Below are 13,999 nucleotides of genomic sequence, written 5' to 3' on the forward strand. Positions count from 1 at the left end.
AGTGATTATTTTAATAAAACAATCTAATAAAAAGATAAGAAGAAGAAAAGAACAATTACCAACCAAGGCTAAGGGTTAGCGGTTACTGTGATAGAAAAAAAGGAATAAAGAAAAATACGAAAAACTTATGAAAAAAAGTGTCTTCATGTAAATGTGACCCTTCGTGCAGAAGTATCTTCGTACAAAAGTTACTCTTCGTGAATAAGTAGCCTTTCTTTCAAAAGTGTCCTTTCGTGCATATTTGATACCTACCTAATTTAATAGTTTCTTTACTAGTTATTTACTTAATCATTTTTTGGCCGTCTTACTAATTAACGCCACCTAGTAATTAAATCCATATTGTTCATTTTGGCAAACCCTGATATAGACCCTCTAGTAATGCAGCAGAAAAATGTCTACGTTAAATAAAATATGCAGCCAACAACTATTACAAACTGATAAGTGTTGAAATGTAGTGGTACAACAGATCTCGCTATTTTTCTATTAAGCAATTGATTGATAACAAACACAAGTCAATTGTCTAAGTCTGTATTACAAGTTTTTAACAAACGTAGAAATTAATTATTGCAATTAAGATGTGGAAACAGCCAGCTATTGATCTTATTAATTTGTGCTCTATTGTTAGCAAGTGACACAGTAGTTGATAAATAGAAATAAAATGAAAGACACAATAAAAATTGGATTGTTTTTAAAGTACATTTTTCATTCTCGTCACGTTCCGGAGAATAAGTCTACTCTATTTTATAATATTTATTCACATTATATGTCTATTTCAATTGATAGCCAACCATTTTTTTTCTATTTGTATTGGTTGCCATAGTAGAAATATTAACCATACTTAAGTTTAAAACAAGCAAAAGTAAAAAGTTTGATCGACTTATTGTAAAAGGTTAACTTAGCGAATACTTAACTATCAATAGCATTTTAAGTGCATGCTGAAAACATACAAAAAGTAGTTTCAAAATTAACTTTAAATTTTACCTTTTTCTTTATTAAGATAAGTATCTTTTAGCAATCTCTGCTAAACACTCCTTTTAAAAAAGTTTTTGTGCTAGCGAACGATGTTTGTAAAACTTGATCTTAACTTAAATACTTTTGCCATATACTTACCAACATTAATAACTTGTTGATGTGCACTTAAACCAAACTTATTTTTTGTGAAACAAATAACAAGGTTTATAAATTTAAAAAGAGAAAATAAATATAAAATGGAAAATTAAAATAGCACTTTTGGAGCAGAAATATCTTGACGCGGCTTTTAAAAGAAATGAGAAACTACTCGTTAAAAACAATGTTGTTATAAACTTTTTGTTGTAGTTATTTAAAAAAATTGCTTTTAATTCAATTCTACGTTATCAAGGGTATTTAATTATATGTCGATTATGTTAGATATTTGAAAATTAATAATCTAATATAAAGCTTTTCCGCTTTAATAAATGTTAAAAATCTTGAAAAAGTTTCTTATTTCTTATGCAGTCTTCATTTTCGTTTAAAGTAAAGTTTCGCATTTTTTTAGTTAATGCATTAAAGTTACAACTAGTAAATAGTTATTAACTTTACTTAATCATTTTGTGTAAAATTTTGCTTTAAAGTAGTTTAACGAAACGAAATAGTTAATTTTGAAAAATATGAAATTTTAATAAAAATAGTTTCAGTCCGCTATTTATATGAAATAATCGCTTAATATATAAAATATTACAAATAAATTTTAAAAGAATAGTTGTACTAATAAAAAGTACCAAGAATTCCATTTTTTCTAGTTTAACATTTTCAAAAACTACTTTAGAAACAAAAAAGTATTAGAATGTATTTTTGTTTTATTATAATCAAGAAAAAATTGTTGTTAATGTTGAGTAGAAAACTTTTATATAAATGTACAATAAGCCACACCGTTCTTTAAAAGAAATAAAAAATAAAAAAACACAAATATCATCGGAAACTAAAAACTTTATTGAAAAAAACTTAAGATGAAATTCTGCTAAGTAAAAAACAGATAAAAAAGGTAATGTATAATCTAAATTAATTTGTTAGTATCTCAATATTTCAACTTATGTTTTGAACGTTTTGCTTTAATTATCAAGAGTCTACTGAACGTAAACCTATAAAAAATTCAAAACATATACCAAGAATGTAATTGCTTTTAAAGGTAAATTATAACTGACTACTGTGTAGTTGCACCAAAAAAAACTTGGTCAATTTAAACTTATGTTAATCGGTTAATTTTTTTTTTCAAGTTGAAACTCAAAAACTGTTATAAAAAATGTTTACACACATAATATATAAATTTTAAAAAAATCCTTTCATTAATTTTTCAGTATCTACTTAACACTAAGCGTAAATCTATAATTTTTTTTAGTTTTTTGACATAGAAAAAAAAATATTGTTCTATTTTTTATGTATAAACTAATTTAAAAATTATTTTTTTTAATTTTTAATGACCTCAAACTGTGAGATACTTTTGAAATTTTTATGTATTAAAAGAGTATATATATTTAAAACTTGCTGTACAAATATAAAAGAACTTGAACATTTTCTAAAAATTCCAATAGAAAAAACTCGTAAATATTTACATATCAAAAAAGATTTTTTATAACGATCAAAATTCTTTTGTCAAAGATCATAAAACATTTAAAAGCTTAAAACTTTTTAGTATAGCATTGAGGATTATGAAATGTTGTAATATTTTATGCATCCTGTTCAGTTAAAAAACAAAAAAATAACAATCTAAATATCAATAACAAAGTTATTAAAACACGTGAAAAGCATATAGAATGAAAAATCGCCATTAAAAAAGCATGAAGTAATCGTAATAGTAAGCAAAACTAAGCCTTGTAAAATTATAAACATAATAATTAAGCTGTGAAAACATTTTCATTAGGAAGAAAACAAAACCTTTTAACTAATTAGTTAAACATCAAGTATCAAAAAAAATTGTAATTTTATTACATATCCTGTTGAGTTTTGAAACAAGCTTTCAGCAACTTTAAAAGTTCAGTCAGGTACGGCACACTGGAGGACTCTGCAATCAACTTGCGTCTCTCGCGCGGCGACAAACCTTCCACCTCTGTGTATCCAGCCGGCATTCCGGTGACTTTTTCAACTTCCTCGCTGCAAAGGTAGCAGTCGTTCGTGTGCCGATGGCCACCTTCGTTCTCGTGTATCAAAACGCTGTCTCTTCTGCTGTTTATCGTGTCGATTTCACGCTTGCATCTGAAACTTCTCTCCTTGGTCAGACAGTCTTCAATTTTAAAGTTTCTTTTCTGCCTTCCCTGTTCGAGGTTGACAATCCCAGGAATGTTGCTCCAGAAAAGCTTCTTTTTAGCAACCGGACCGAACATTTTGGCGTCTAAACTTTTAGGTTTGCAGCCCAAATGACGGCTAACGCAGTCCCTAGTATACTTTTCAGTTGCTTGCGAGGTTTCGTATATCCAGTAAAAGGGAGTTTCTTCGCAAGTGCTACAACCACCTGAAGGGCATCTGTGGTGCCATTTGAAGCATTTTGGCTCTAAAATTTCGAGAATTTTGAGAAAATCAAAAAACTTGTTGTTTTCAAGCTTTTTACTCGGGCTTCCTCCGATCACTAAATTTACGCCGAGCTCAGACAAAAAATCCCCTTTTAAATCTCTCACATCGCGGAGGTTCGTCACCTCAGGATGGTTTTTCTTCAAAATTTTCACGCATTTTTCATCACTTTCGCACGAGAAGTATTTGTCAATGATGAAACCATTATTTTTCAGCGCCAACATTCCACCACATAAACCACCGTAAAGTGATAAAGCTCTTAAACTTTGTAGGTAATTTTTATTACTGTTTTTATTGCACATGTTTTGAGTAAAGTCATTGTACTGACATGGATCGATTCGCCTTTGACAATAAGAAGTTTCAAGTTTATTTTTATTGTACTCACAATCAGCATCTTTATCGTGGCTTAAAGAAAAATGTTTTGAAAAATTTGTCAGGCAAATAGGTTTTTTCATTGAAAAAAAATCCTTTATTTTTGACAATTTTTCACTTTTATCATTAAACAACTTGGTTGCAATACTATTTACTTGGTGTTTATTATAAGGTGCTGAACTCATATAAGTTTTACTCTTTGGCATGTCGGGTCGTTTTAGTGAAAAATATTTTGTTTTACTTATGTCCAAAACTTAACTATTTTCTAAAGATTTACTTGAGGTTATAAGATTTTCAGAACTGTTACTTATTGTTTTTTGAGCAATATTTATTTTACTTGCTGAGGCTGTCTGAAACGGCTGCTTCATAGTTTTCACAGGCTTTTGAGTTTTTTTGGCTTCTACATTAAATTTAGCTTTTTTTAACCCTTCAGTTTTATTTATATTTCTATCTAGTTTTAGTTTAAAAGCTTCATTTAATTTTCTTTCACTCACTTCAACTTTTGCTTTTTCATCTTTAATTTTTGCACCTGCAATTAAGTTCTCTGGTGTTGCACTATTCATAACTATTCAAGCTGAATGTAAATTTTGTTGTTTAATATCAGTTTTTATAAACATTCAAGTCTGTTTTTAAAGTTTAATAAGAAACTGATTAAAAACATCAAAAAGTTAAAATAAATTAAGATGCATTGTAAAAAAACTATTTTATTTACTTTCGTAAATAAAAGTCTTTATCAAGGACATTACTGGTAAATGAAGTGAAGTTATTTGACGAAAACAATTATTATTTATTAGTAATTTATTTATTATTCTTTATTTACTCTAGTAATTGTAAGTATTCGTTTAAAATATTACTAATAAGTATAGTTAATTAAATTTACGAAAATAAGCATTATTATAATGTAAAAAAAAATATTTTATAATGTAAATAAAAATAATAAATAAAAATATATAATTGTCTAGCTCTAGCAGGATTAATTTGTACTTTAACAGCTAAAAGTAACAATTTGTGTTCCGACAATATACATAACTAGATTTCAAACAGTGGGTATGAGACTGAGAAATATACAAAAAAAAACCTAAAATTTAAGTAAGAAAAGTATTTTAAATTTTAAGAAAAGTATTTTACATTATAACTTAAAAAACTAGGTAAAGAAAAAACAAAAGAGTAAAATCTGTTCCATGTTATAATTTATTTAAAAGAAAAGTTTAATGAATAAACTAACTCTCAATCAGCTAATTTCTGTTAAAAAATATAAAAATAGAACTTAATGAAAGTTTATGAACAAATAGAATCCTCAAAATTTGAAGACTTATAAAGAAAAAGGTGAAAATAGATTTATATCAAATTGAAAGAAATAAAAACAAACTAAAAGAAAATTTTTTACAAGTTATAAATGATAGAAAGGAAATTTTAACAAAGTACTATACGTTTATAAAATTGGAGTGAGATAAAATGCTAAGTAATCAACAAAATCAACTTGTCAGCACTAAATTGTGAAATATTTAACTAATAAGTGTAATAATTTAATTTGATCTCTAGTATTCATGAAAATAAAAAGCTGTTTGATATTTTTGTCATTTAAAGTAGTTAAACCTAGCTTTAGTTTTGCAAAGTATACATTTTGTTTTCTCATAAGTGATATTTAAGTTTGTTTTGAAATAAAATCTTTACACTGATTTTAAGTATTATGCAAAATACCTTTTAAACTTACTTCAAGTAAACATTTTTTACAACTATGAGAAAATTATACAATTGCAATTACAGTAGACTACCGCTGTAGTACGCAAATTGAACTCGACCAAAAAGTGCGTACTTAGCACAGGTAGTGCGTACTTTTTGACGACATAGTATAATATGAAATTTAGTTGTTTGTTTTCTTTCTTACAATTAGCCACCAAATAATTAAGCCAAATAAACAAGTCTTTTTGTTTTAAATAACATTTAATACATAATTCTTACCTGCAAAATTGCGATTAAAAATCAACAGGCAATTGATGAACTAGAAAGAGGTGCTAATCACTTTCATGATGAAGAAAATGATGAGATGGCTGCAGGATATAGTCAATGTCAATTTCGTGGGTACACCAAGCTATACACTGAAGCTGTGGAAACAGAGTGTCAGCTCTCTAGTGAAGCAGCACTTGGTATAGCTCCTGAGCTCTATCACAAGCTAAAAAGCACTCATGAAAAGTATCAACGTTTGCTAAACAAAGCAGCCTAATCTGAGTAGGGCTCGCACAGAAAGAAAACCAAGCAGCTAACACTTTTTGACATGATGAAATAGAGCCAAGATTTTATTTTTATTCTGAATAGATTGCTAGTCAAGCTAAGTTTAGTTTTACTTATTACTTAAAACCAATTTTCTGTTATTTGCTGAATTGTTTTGGTTTAGAATAAACCTAGTTTTGTTTTTTATAGCTGAGAATTTAATTAAACATTTAATTTAGAAAGTAATACATTTATTATAATTTTTCATTAGCTAAATTTCGAATGTTTTGCTTTAAGTATCAAGAGTCTGCTGACCGTAAACCTTATAAGGTTGTAAAAACATATAATAAGCTTGTAAATACTTTTAAAGGTAAGTTATAACTGACTACTATGTAGTTGCATTAAAAAATACTTAGCCGATTTAAACTTATGTTAATTGGTTAATTATTTTATCTAAATAAATTGAAACTCTAAAAGTTTTATGAAAAAATATTTATACATATAACATAAAAATAAAATTTAAAAATTTTTGAATTTTTGAATAACTAACTAAAACAGAACGAATAGCTATAATTTTTTTTTAGTCTGTTGACATAGAAAAAAAAAACGTTATTCGATTTTTCATGTACAAAATAGTTCAAAAAGCATTTAAATTTCTTTTGAACTCAAACTGTGAGATACCTTTTAAATTATCTTATATTAAATGAAAATATGTATATATATTTAAAACTTACTGAACAAATCTAAAATAACTTAAACATTTTCTTCTTTCCAGCTCTTTTGCGCAAGTCAGACAGATCATGCTGCCACCATGTCAACTGGCCCAACAGAATGCAAAAACACAGAAGTATTTCGCCCCTGAAGGTTTCACACACACGTTAGGTGCCCCTAGAAACCAACAAGCTCAATTGTGAAACGTGACTGCCACCTTGTGGTCATTTTGAAGAGGCTGACTGGATACTCAGCTGCCGTCTAAACTAAAAGGAGGTTTTTGCGACACGACAGGCAGATGCTAGTGTGCATCTTCATCGAAGAAAATCAAAAAGAGAATCGGGAGGCAGCGACTCATCTTAACGTGGGTTCTACCGACTAGCTGCCAGCATCAGTTGCAACAAATCCTCGTATGCAACAGTTTAATGAACGCGATCACATGTTGAAGCTGACGGGTGAAATCTTTAGACGACCACAAGACGATGACGTTCGTCGAAACAAGCAGTTCCAGCAAAAACATGTGAAAAGGCAGTACAACGCCGATCCGTAACAATAAAAAGCAGTAACGTGGAAGATAACTAGGGATTTCGAAACAGGGAAATTCCCAATGTTGATCACGTGGTGCCATAGTTACGGTTATGCTAATCGACGTACAGAAGGAATGGTTGTACAGGAAGGTTCAGAATTGAAAAGGGGAAACAGAACAGGAAAGGTTACTTGTCACTTGTCAATGTACTGTCTGATAGGTGTTAGCTTCACATTTGATTGTAAGTGTAAAATATTTTTTACGTGTTCGTCAATGTGACCGTGCTTGTACTTTGTAAATCAAAACAAATTCTTCTTATATCTTTTAATTTTTGAAATCTCATTTTATATTATTGAGTTCTCAACAAAATAGTATTTTAACATCTATGAATTTTTGTTAATGGGTAAATACTTCAAAAACTGAGTTTTAACATGAAGTTTTGGCGTTTTTAGTTTTTTTTTAACATATTTTTTATTAAATTCTTTGTGGCCTTATATCTGTCGTTTTTTGATAGTTGTTCTTGTGTTTAAACGATAAAGGTGTAATCAAACTAATATGTTTTCAGCAATAATCATTGTAGACAGGCTAGTTGTGATTATTTCTTTTTTAAGAATTCATGACTTAAAGTTACTTTAGAAGTACAACAAACTCACTGACTTACAAAACCACCTTACTTTGCTTACTACTGAAACTGACGGAATAGTCTTAGATTACAGTTATGCTTAAAAGTAATACAAGAAACTGACTATAAAGGTGGTGACTGTCTTTATTTTTTATATCAAGCTGTTGAATGCATTGTTTCATAAACCATAAATTTTCATTAACCAACTTTTCCAATAACCTAATACTTTTTTTTTTACTAAATATTTGGTAGTAAGCGATTTTGTTCTTTGATAAATACATTTATTAGTCATATAACTACAAACTTTTTGTCTTCATTCGAATAAATATTTACTCTAGACCTTTTGTAAAAGTACCTGTTTAAACTTAATTTTACATTTGTTCCAATTCGTTTTTTTTTTTGTTCTTAAGACACGCATTAGTTATTAGAGTTCACAAAATTTTTGGTAGTAATCTTTAACTTGCTACAAACATCAAAATAACAACGTTGTTATAGATTTATGTTATTGAACATATTTAATTTAAACAACACTATAGTTATCTAAATGTTTTTAAAGTTCAAATGACTTAACTGTAGTTTGAGTTGAGTTTTACTTTTTATAGAAAACTATATAATTTTACATCCTTTTCAGTTCTTAGTTAGTTTATTTGATCTTTAATTTTTTTTTTTTGAAAAATTTGTAAAACAACTTTTTAATATAAACTTGAAGAACAAGATATTGCTCGTTCGACTTATAATTTGTAAGCAAAAATGCTGTATAAAAGTCTAAATGCAACATAGTGACATATTAAAAGAAGTTTTTTTTTTCATATATATTTTTTATAAGTTAGATTTGAGTAAAGAAAATAAGAAAAGTTTATTATAGATTGCCACTATTCACAATTAAGGTATAAAAAATCATGAGAATAAACGTGTTTTGTGTGTTTTTTTTAATTGAACGAAGTAGCACTTTGTACTAAAAGCTTGTAAGTTTTGTATGTTCTTATAAATAGTTTGTCATAGAGATTTTTAGTAATGGTATACCTTCAAAATCGTAGATCAATAGTGTAGAAAAATGATAGGTTTAAACTTTAAAATGTTTATCATAACATTTACAAGTAGTTATACTTTAAATTGTTTTACAATATCTATCTCAAATAAATATACTTATAATAAATAAACATTACAAAGATGTTAACATTTATACAACTGCGCTATATTATAGTAGAGTTTTTTTTTAGTATATAATAAAAACTAGATGAGCAGAAACAAAATATGCATTCTCAAAAATTTTCTATACCTTAAAAAAATACTTCATAATTATTTGTTGACGAAAAAAAAAGCTGTATTTCACTGATGTCTTATTTAAAATTAAATTAACACTTTAAGTAAAAATTATTTATTTAAAGTTTTACAAATATGCCTTTTAAGCGTTAAAAATAACGTTTAGTTAGATAAAACTAAGTGTATAGCAGCAGCTAGGAAAAACTACTTTAATTAAAAAGATAAACAAGTTTTTTATTAGACTTACAGTTTGAGACCAAGAAAATAAAAGTCAAGCTAAAGTATTTTGTCTATGAAACTTAAGATTTATTACTCATTGTAACTGTTGTCGAATAGTTGTTGAATGGAAATAAATAAAGTGCAATCTTAAAACATTTTTACCGGATTAAAATTTTGTTAATGCTTTTTTCTCCTTTCTTCAAAAGCTTTACAACTTATAAGTTAAACCCATTTAACTGTCATCGACTAATCAAAATTTCATGACTTCAATCGTGAAATGATTTCAAAGAAGTAATCCAAATGTCAACATCTAAATATTTAAATTAAATGTGCCTTAAATTTAGATTTGGTAGATAAAGAAAGCATAATATTTGTCAATGGTTTTTTTTAGCTGTTTCACAAACATTCGTATCACTTAGGTTAATTATAAAACTCTATAGAACCAATAACTAGTAAAAGCTTAAGTTAAATCTAAAAGTTTATTTTAGCAAAACTTGTTTTATTTAACTTAAATTCCAACTGAAGACTTTTTTTAAAGTTTGTTTTTATTAAAAGTATACAAAATATTAGGTTTTAAACTTGTTTAACAAAGTTATATTATAAGAGTTATATTGCTTTACAACAAACAAAATATCATATCGAAAAATAAATAAAAGAGAGAATTTAAAAAATATCTATAAATTAAAACCTTTATATAGTTTCAATATCTTTGGTAACTGTTTAATTATTTCTTTAAACTAAACGAATTCTAAATCAACAATAGATTTCAGAGAAATATCTACTTTGTAAAGTTCTAAGATATTCTCATCATTAGAATTGTAAAAATTAGAACTGATATATTTTTATCTATCAAGCATTAAGCTCTACAGCAATAAAAGATATAACTTATTAAAATTTGAAAAATAATTAAAGTTTTTGATGCAAAGACTCTGAACAAATTTTGTAGTATAATTTTAAAGAATAAAAAAAAACGAATTCTAAAATTGCACAACAATTTTTCAAAGAACTTCCACCTTTCCAGGTTTCGGAAATTCTCGTCATTAAGTTGTGAAAATTTTAAAGAATCAAAAAGTAAAAATTTAAAAACTTTTCGGCAACATATCGCCACCTAGCGTCAGCCCCCTCCGTAATTTTCTTCGTATTTGGGGGTTTTGTGGGGCTGGGATGAAATTACCGCCGGTTCCTGCTTCGGTTGCCCGTCATCTTCTAAAACACGTCAAACTTTTTTAATCATTTTACATTTTTATTTAGTTTTATGAAACTTTAAAAAGCATTGAAGCATTCTTATAAGAAGTATGCTTGTTATTAAAACAGTGTATAAAAAAGTTAGATTTTATAATTTTAATTATTCAGGTATTCAGTTTTTTTAGATAAGTAAATATTTAAAAAAACAATAAAAAATCAAATAAAATCAGAATACTTATGCTTCTAAATAAAATAGTCTAAATGCATTTTAAGAATACATACTTTAAATGGTAGAATTTAAAAGTTGTGCCACTCAAAGGTATGTTTTTTTTAGTTACCAAGTAAGGCTAAACAGACTTTTTGTCATATTTTTTTTTTAAATATATAGCTCTATTTTCATTATATAATATGCAACTTGAAAACATACCTTTGTCTTTAGAATCTCTGAGACAAGAACAAGTGAACAGGGCTTCCAAAGCTGAAATAAAATTAAATAATAACTTTAAAAATTTGAATAAGTGAATCTTTTATTCATTTTTTATTTTATAAACATACAGAGCTTACAAAACTTAAAAAAGTGTTTAAATGTCTGCAAAATATTTAAATTGGTTAAGGTGCCTTGCAAAGCTGAAATTTAAATTAAATTAGTTTTATAAGCTAACAAAATTGACACGCTGAAAATACTTGGACCAAGTTCAAACTCCAAAATTTAAAAAAAAAACGATAAATACGATGTTTGTTTAAAATTAAAATAACACGCGCATTTATAGTTTATTTGTTTTAAGTAAAACATGACCCGGAAAAAAAGTAATTGAAATAATTTTCTTAGTGACTGGGTTTAAAATTTTGAGTGTTTATAATACAAGAAGCAAGCTAAAAAATATGTTTCTAACTTTTCAAAAGACTGTTACATAATAATGCAACCTAAGCTAAATAATTATTTAATCTTTTTTTTAGTAGAAATTTTTTTTTGTATAGAAATTGGACTAGAAAATATTTTAACTATGGTTTACTAAAAATAGTTTAGTTTTATATATTTTAAGTAAAACATAACCTGGACAAAAAAAATAATTAAAATAAGTTTCTTAGTTAGTTGGTTTAAAATTTTGAGTGCTTATAACACAAGAAGCAAGCAAAAAAATATATTTTTAACTTTTTAGAAGACTGTAACATAAAAATGCAACCTAAATTAAGAAATTTTTTAATCTTTTTTTTAGTAGAAATTACAATAAAAATTGGAATGGAATAGAATTTAAATTACGGTTTAATAAAAATAATTTGATTAGATATATTTAGTGTTTTATTGTAATTCAATGTTCGACCTAATTTAATTAAATTTGTTTTGAATAAATTGTACTAAAAATTTTTTGACTAAGTTTTTAGCAGAAAATGTAGTTACTTGGTTCTTTTGATATAAACTTTTTTGTATAAAAACTGGTGTAAGTTTTATAACTGATTTATGCTTTTTATTTACTTAAAAAAAATATATAAAACACAACTTAAGTGCACTAAAAACTATTAAGCTTATCTTTATACTAACAAACTTGTTGTATAATTTAATTCTACAGTTGAATTGAATAAGCAGAAAATAAATGATTAACTAGCAACATTTTACTCCACAACATAACAATTTTTACAAGTTATATCATACAAGCAAAAAGTTTTATTTTCAAAAGTATTTAAAACAGATTATACGTTAACTAACCTTTGAAAATTACTCAGCACATACTTTAAGTTCCTTTTCCGTTTTTGTAGACAAGGTTGCAAATAAAAATACTTAACTGATTACAAATTAAAAGTTCTGTTTTGCAAGTTTAAATATGTTTTGCTACATAGAAATTATAACAAATTATTGTACTGTAGTTTAAAAACATAAATCTAGAAACTTAAATTTAAAGTATTAACATAAGCTTTTAGAGCAAAATTACTAAAATTTCTTCTACTTTTGTTTTCAACCTACATTGGAATAAAAACTTGGTTTGTTTGCTTTAGTAATATATTTTTAGAAAATAAGCAACTAAGTAAATACTTTTTTATTTAGTTTATCATAAAAATTTGCTTGTTAAACTAAAATTATGTAAAATAAAATGCTTCTATAGAACGTCAAAAATACATAGAGCTTTGTAAATTAGAGAATAATTTTAAATAAACAAACTTCGCAATATAAGATTTAAATAATAAACGTATATGTAAATTATCTTAAACAGAGTTTTTCAAATTAAATTCTTTTTTTTTTAATATTTGACTTAGAAGCATTGTTTTATGCCACTTGTTCAGTATTTTGTGCACTGTGTTAATAAAGAAAAAAAATTTACTGGGTAAATAAAAGCACGTTGTTTTTTCTCAAAAGTAAATAAACTTTTCATAGTAGTTTAATGTGCACTTTTAAGTTTTAGGATTTCAAAAACAAGTTTATGACTTATAAATAAGAAGAATAATGTAACTTTAATTTTTCTAATTTTAATACCAAAACAATGTTTTACTCGTTTAAAACAATTTAAAGAAAATCTTCAGCTAATTACTAAAATCTGTAAAAATTAATGTAAACATAAAAGACATTAGGATAAACTTAAAATAAAAAAGGCAATCAGGAACAAAAACAATCAAAATGTAGTTTGAGATTTTGGCTAAGTCTTAAATATCTAATTGCCAGTTTTATTTCAAGATTTGCCTAATTTAATTCTTGTTTACTTTAATTTTTACAGACTTTACTAATCAACTGAAAATCTTTTTTAAATCGTTTAAACGACTGAAGCGTTGTTTTGGTATTACATTTTAAAAATTTGTAGTGATAGTAGCTTAATAAAAAACAATAATAATCTAATTTTATTTAACTTTATCGTACACTGATTTTTTTATTTAAACACAGAAATACATAAAACTATTTAAGTTTTGTTTTACACAAACTTAATGAAATACTTTTAAAGTTTATTCAATTTTTTATAGCGAATGCAAGTCGACAGTTTTATATATCTAATTTTACTTGTGTTCCATTTTGTAAAGTTTTACAAAAAAGTTTATTTTTATTAAACATACAAACTACCACTTTAAACAAGTGAACTTGATTTATTTAAAGCTTGTAATTACTAAAACGTAAAACTAAGTTTTTTGAAGGCTTCAAAGCTGACTTTTGAAACTTGGCTTCTAAAAGATCTTAAACAATCAGATTATCTAAAACCTAGCATTAGGATAGCGCGCATTTAAAATAAAAAATATGTATTTCTCTCATTCACCTGAAATAACAAGATCAAATTTAAAAGTCGCATAAATATTTTAACATTTTGAAAAATGCCAATTTCGTTAGATTTTTTTTTTTTTGTTGAATTAGAGTTTTCATTGATTACGGTTTTTGCAATCTCTTTTTTAAA

At 26.2% G+C, this 13,999-nt stretch overlaps 1 protein-coding gene and 1 long non-coding RNA gene across 2 annotated transcripts; both read right to left on the reverse strand.

Annotated features, from left to right (window-relative positions):
- Positions 1-2,942: 2,942 nt before the first annotated feature.
- Positions 2,943-3,824, reverse strand: LOC145838709 (DNA (cytosine-5)-methyltransferase 3B-like). Its single transcript, XM_082946336.1, has one exon. The coding sequence runs from the start codon at positions 3,822-3,824 to the stop codon at positions 2,943-2,945; it is 882 nt and encodes a 293-aa protein (XP_082802462.1).
- Positions 3,825-10,150: 6,326 nt separating this feature from the next.
- Positions 10,151-12,461, reverse strand: LOC145838449 (uncharacterized). Its single transcript, XR_014370029.1, has 3 exons — positions 12,337-12,461; positions 11,059-11,109; positions 10,151-10,652 (listed from the first exon to the last, which is right to left on the reverse strand). It is a non-coding gene; the product is annotated as an uncharacterized LOC145838449 (long non-coding RNA).
- Between the last annotated feature and the right edge of the window lie 1,538 nt (positions 12,462-13,999).

This window comes from Thalia democratica, chromosome 6, assembly GCF_965202585.1.
Source record: "Thalia democratica chromosome 6, ktThaDemo2.hap1.1, whole genome shotgun sequence".
In the NCBI taxonomy this organism is placed as follows: Eukaryota; Metazoa; Chordata; class Thaliacea; order Salpida; family Salpidae; genus Thalia; species Thalia democratica.

Excerpts from the sequence above, each read along its gene's own strand:
- LOC145838709 (XM_082946336.1), bottom strand. The coding sequence starts at position 3,824 with ATGTGCAATAAAAACAGTAATAAAAATTACCTACAAAGTTTAAGAGCT.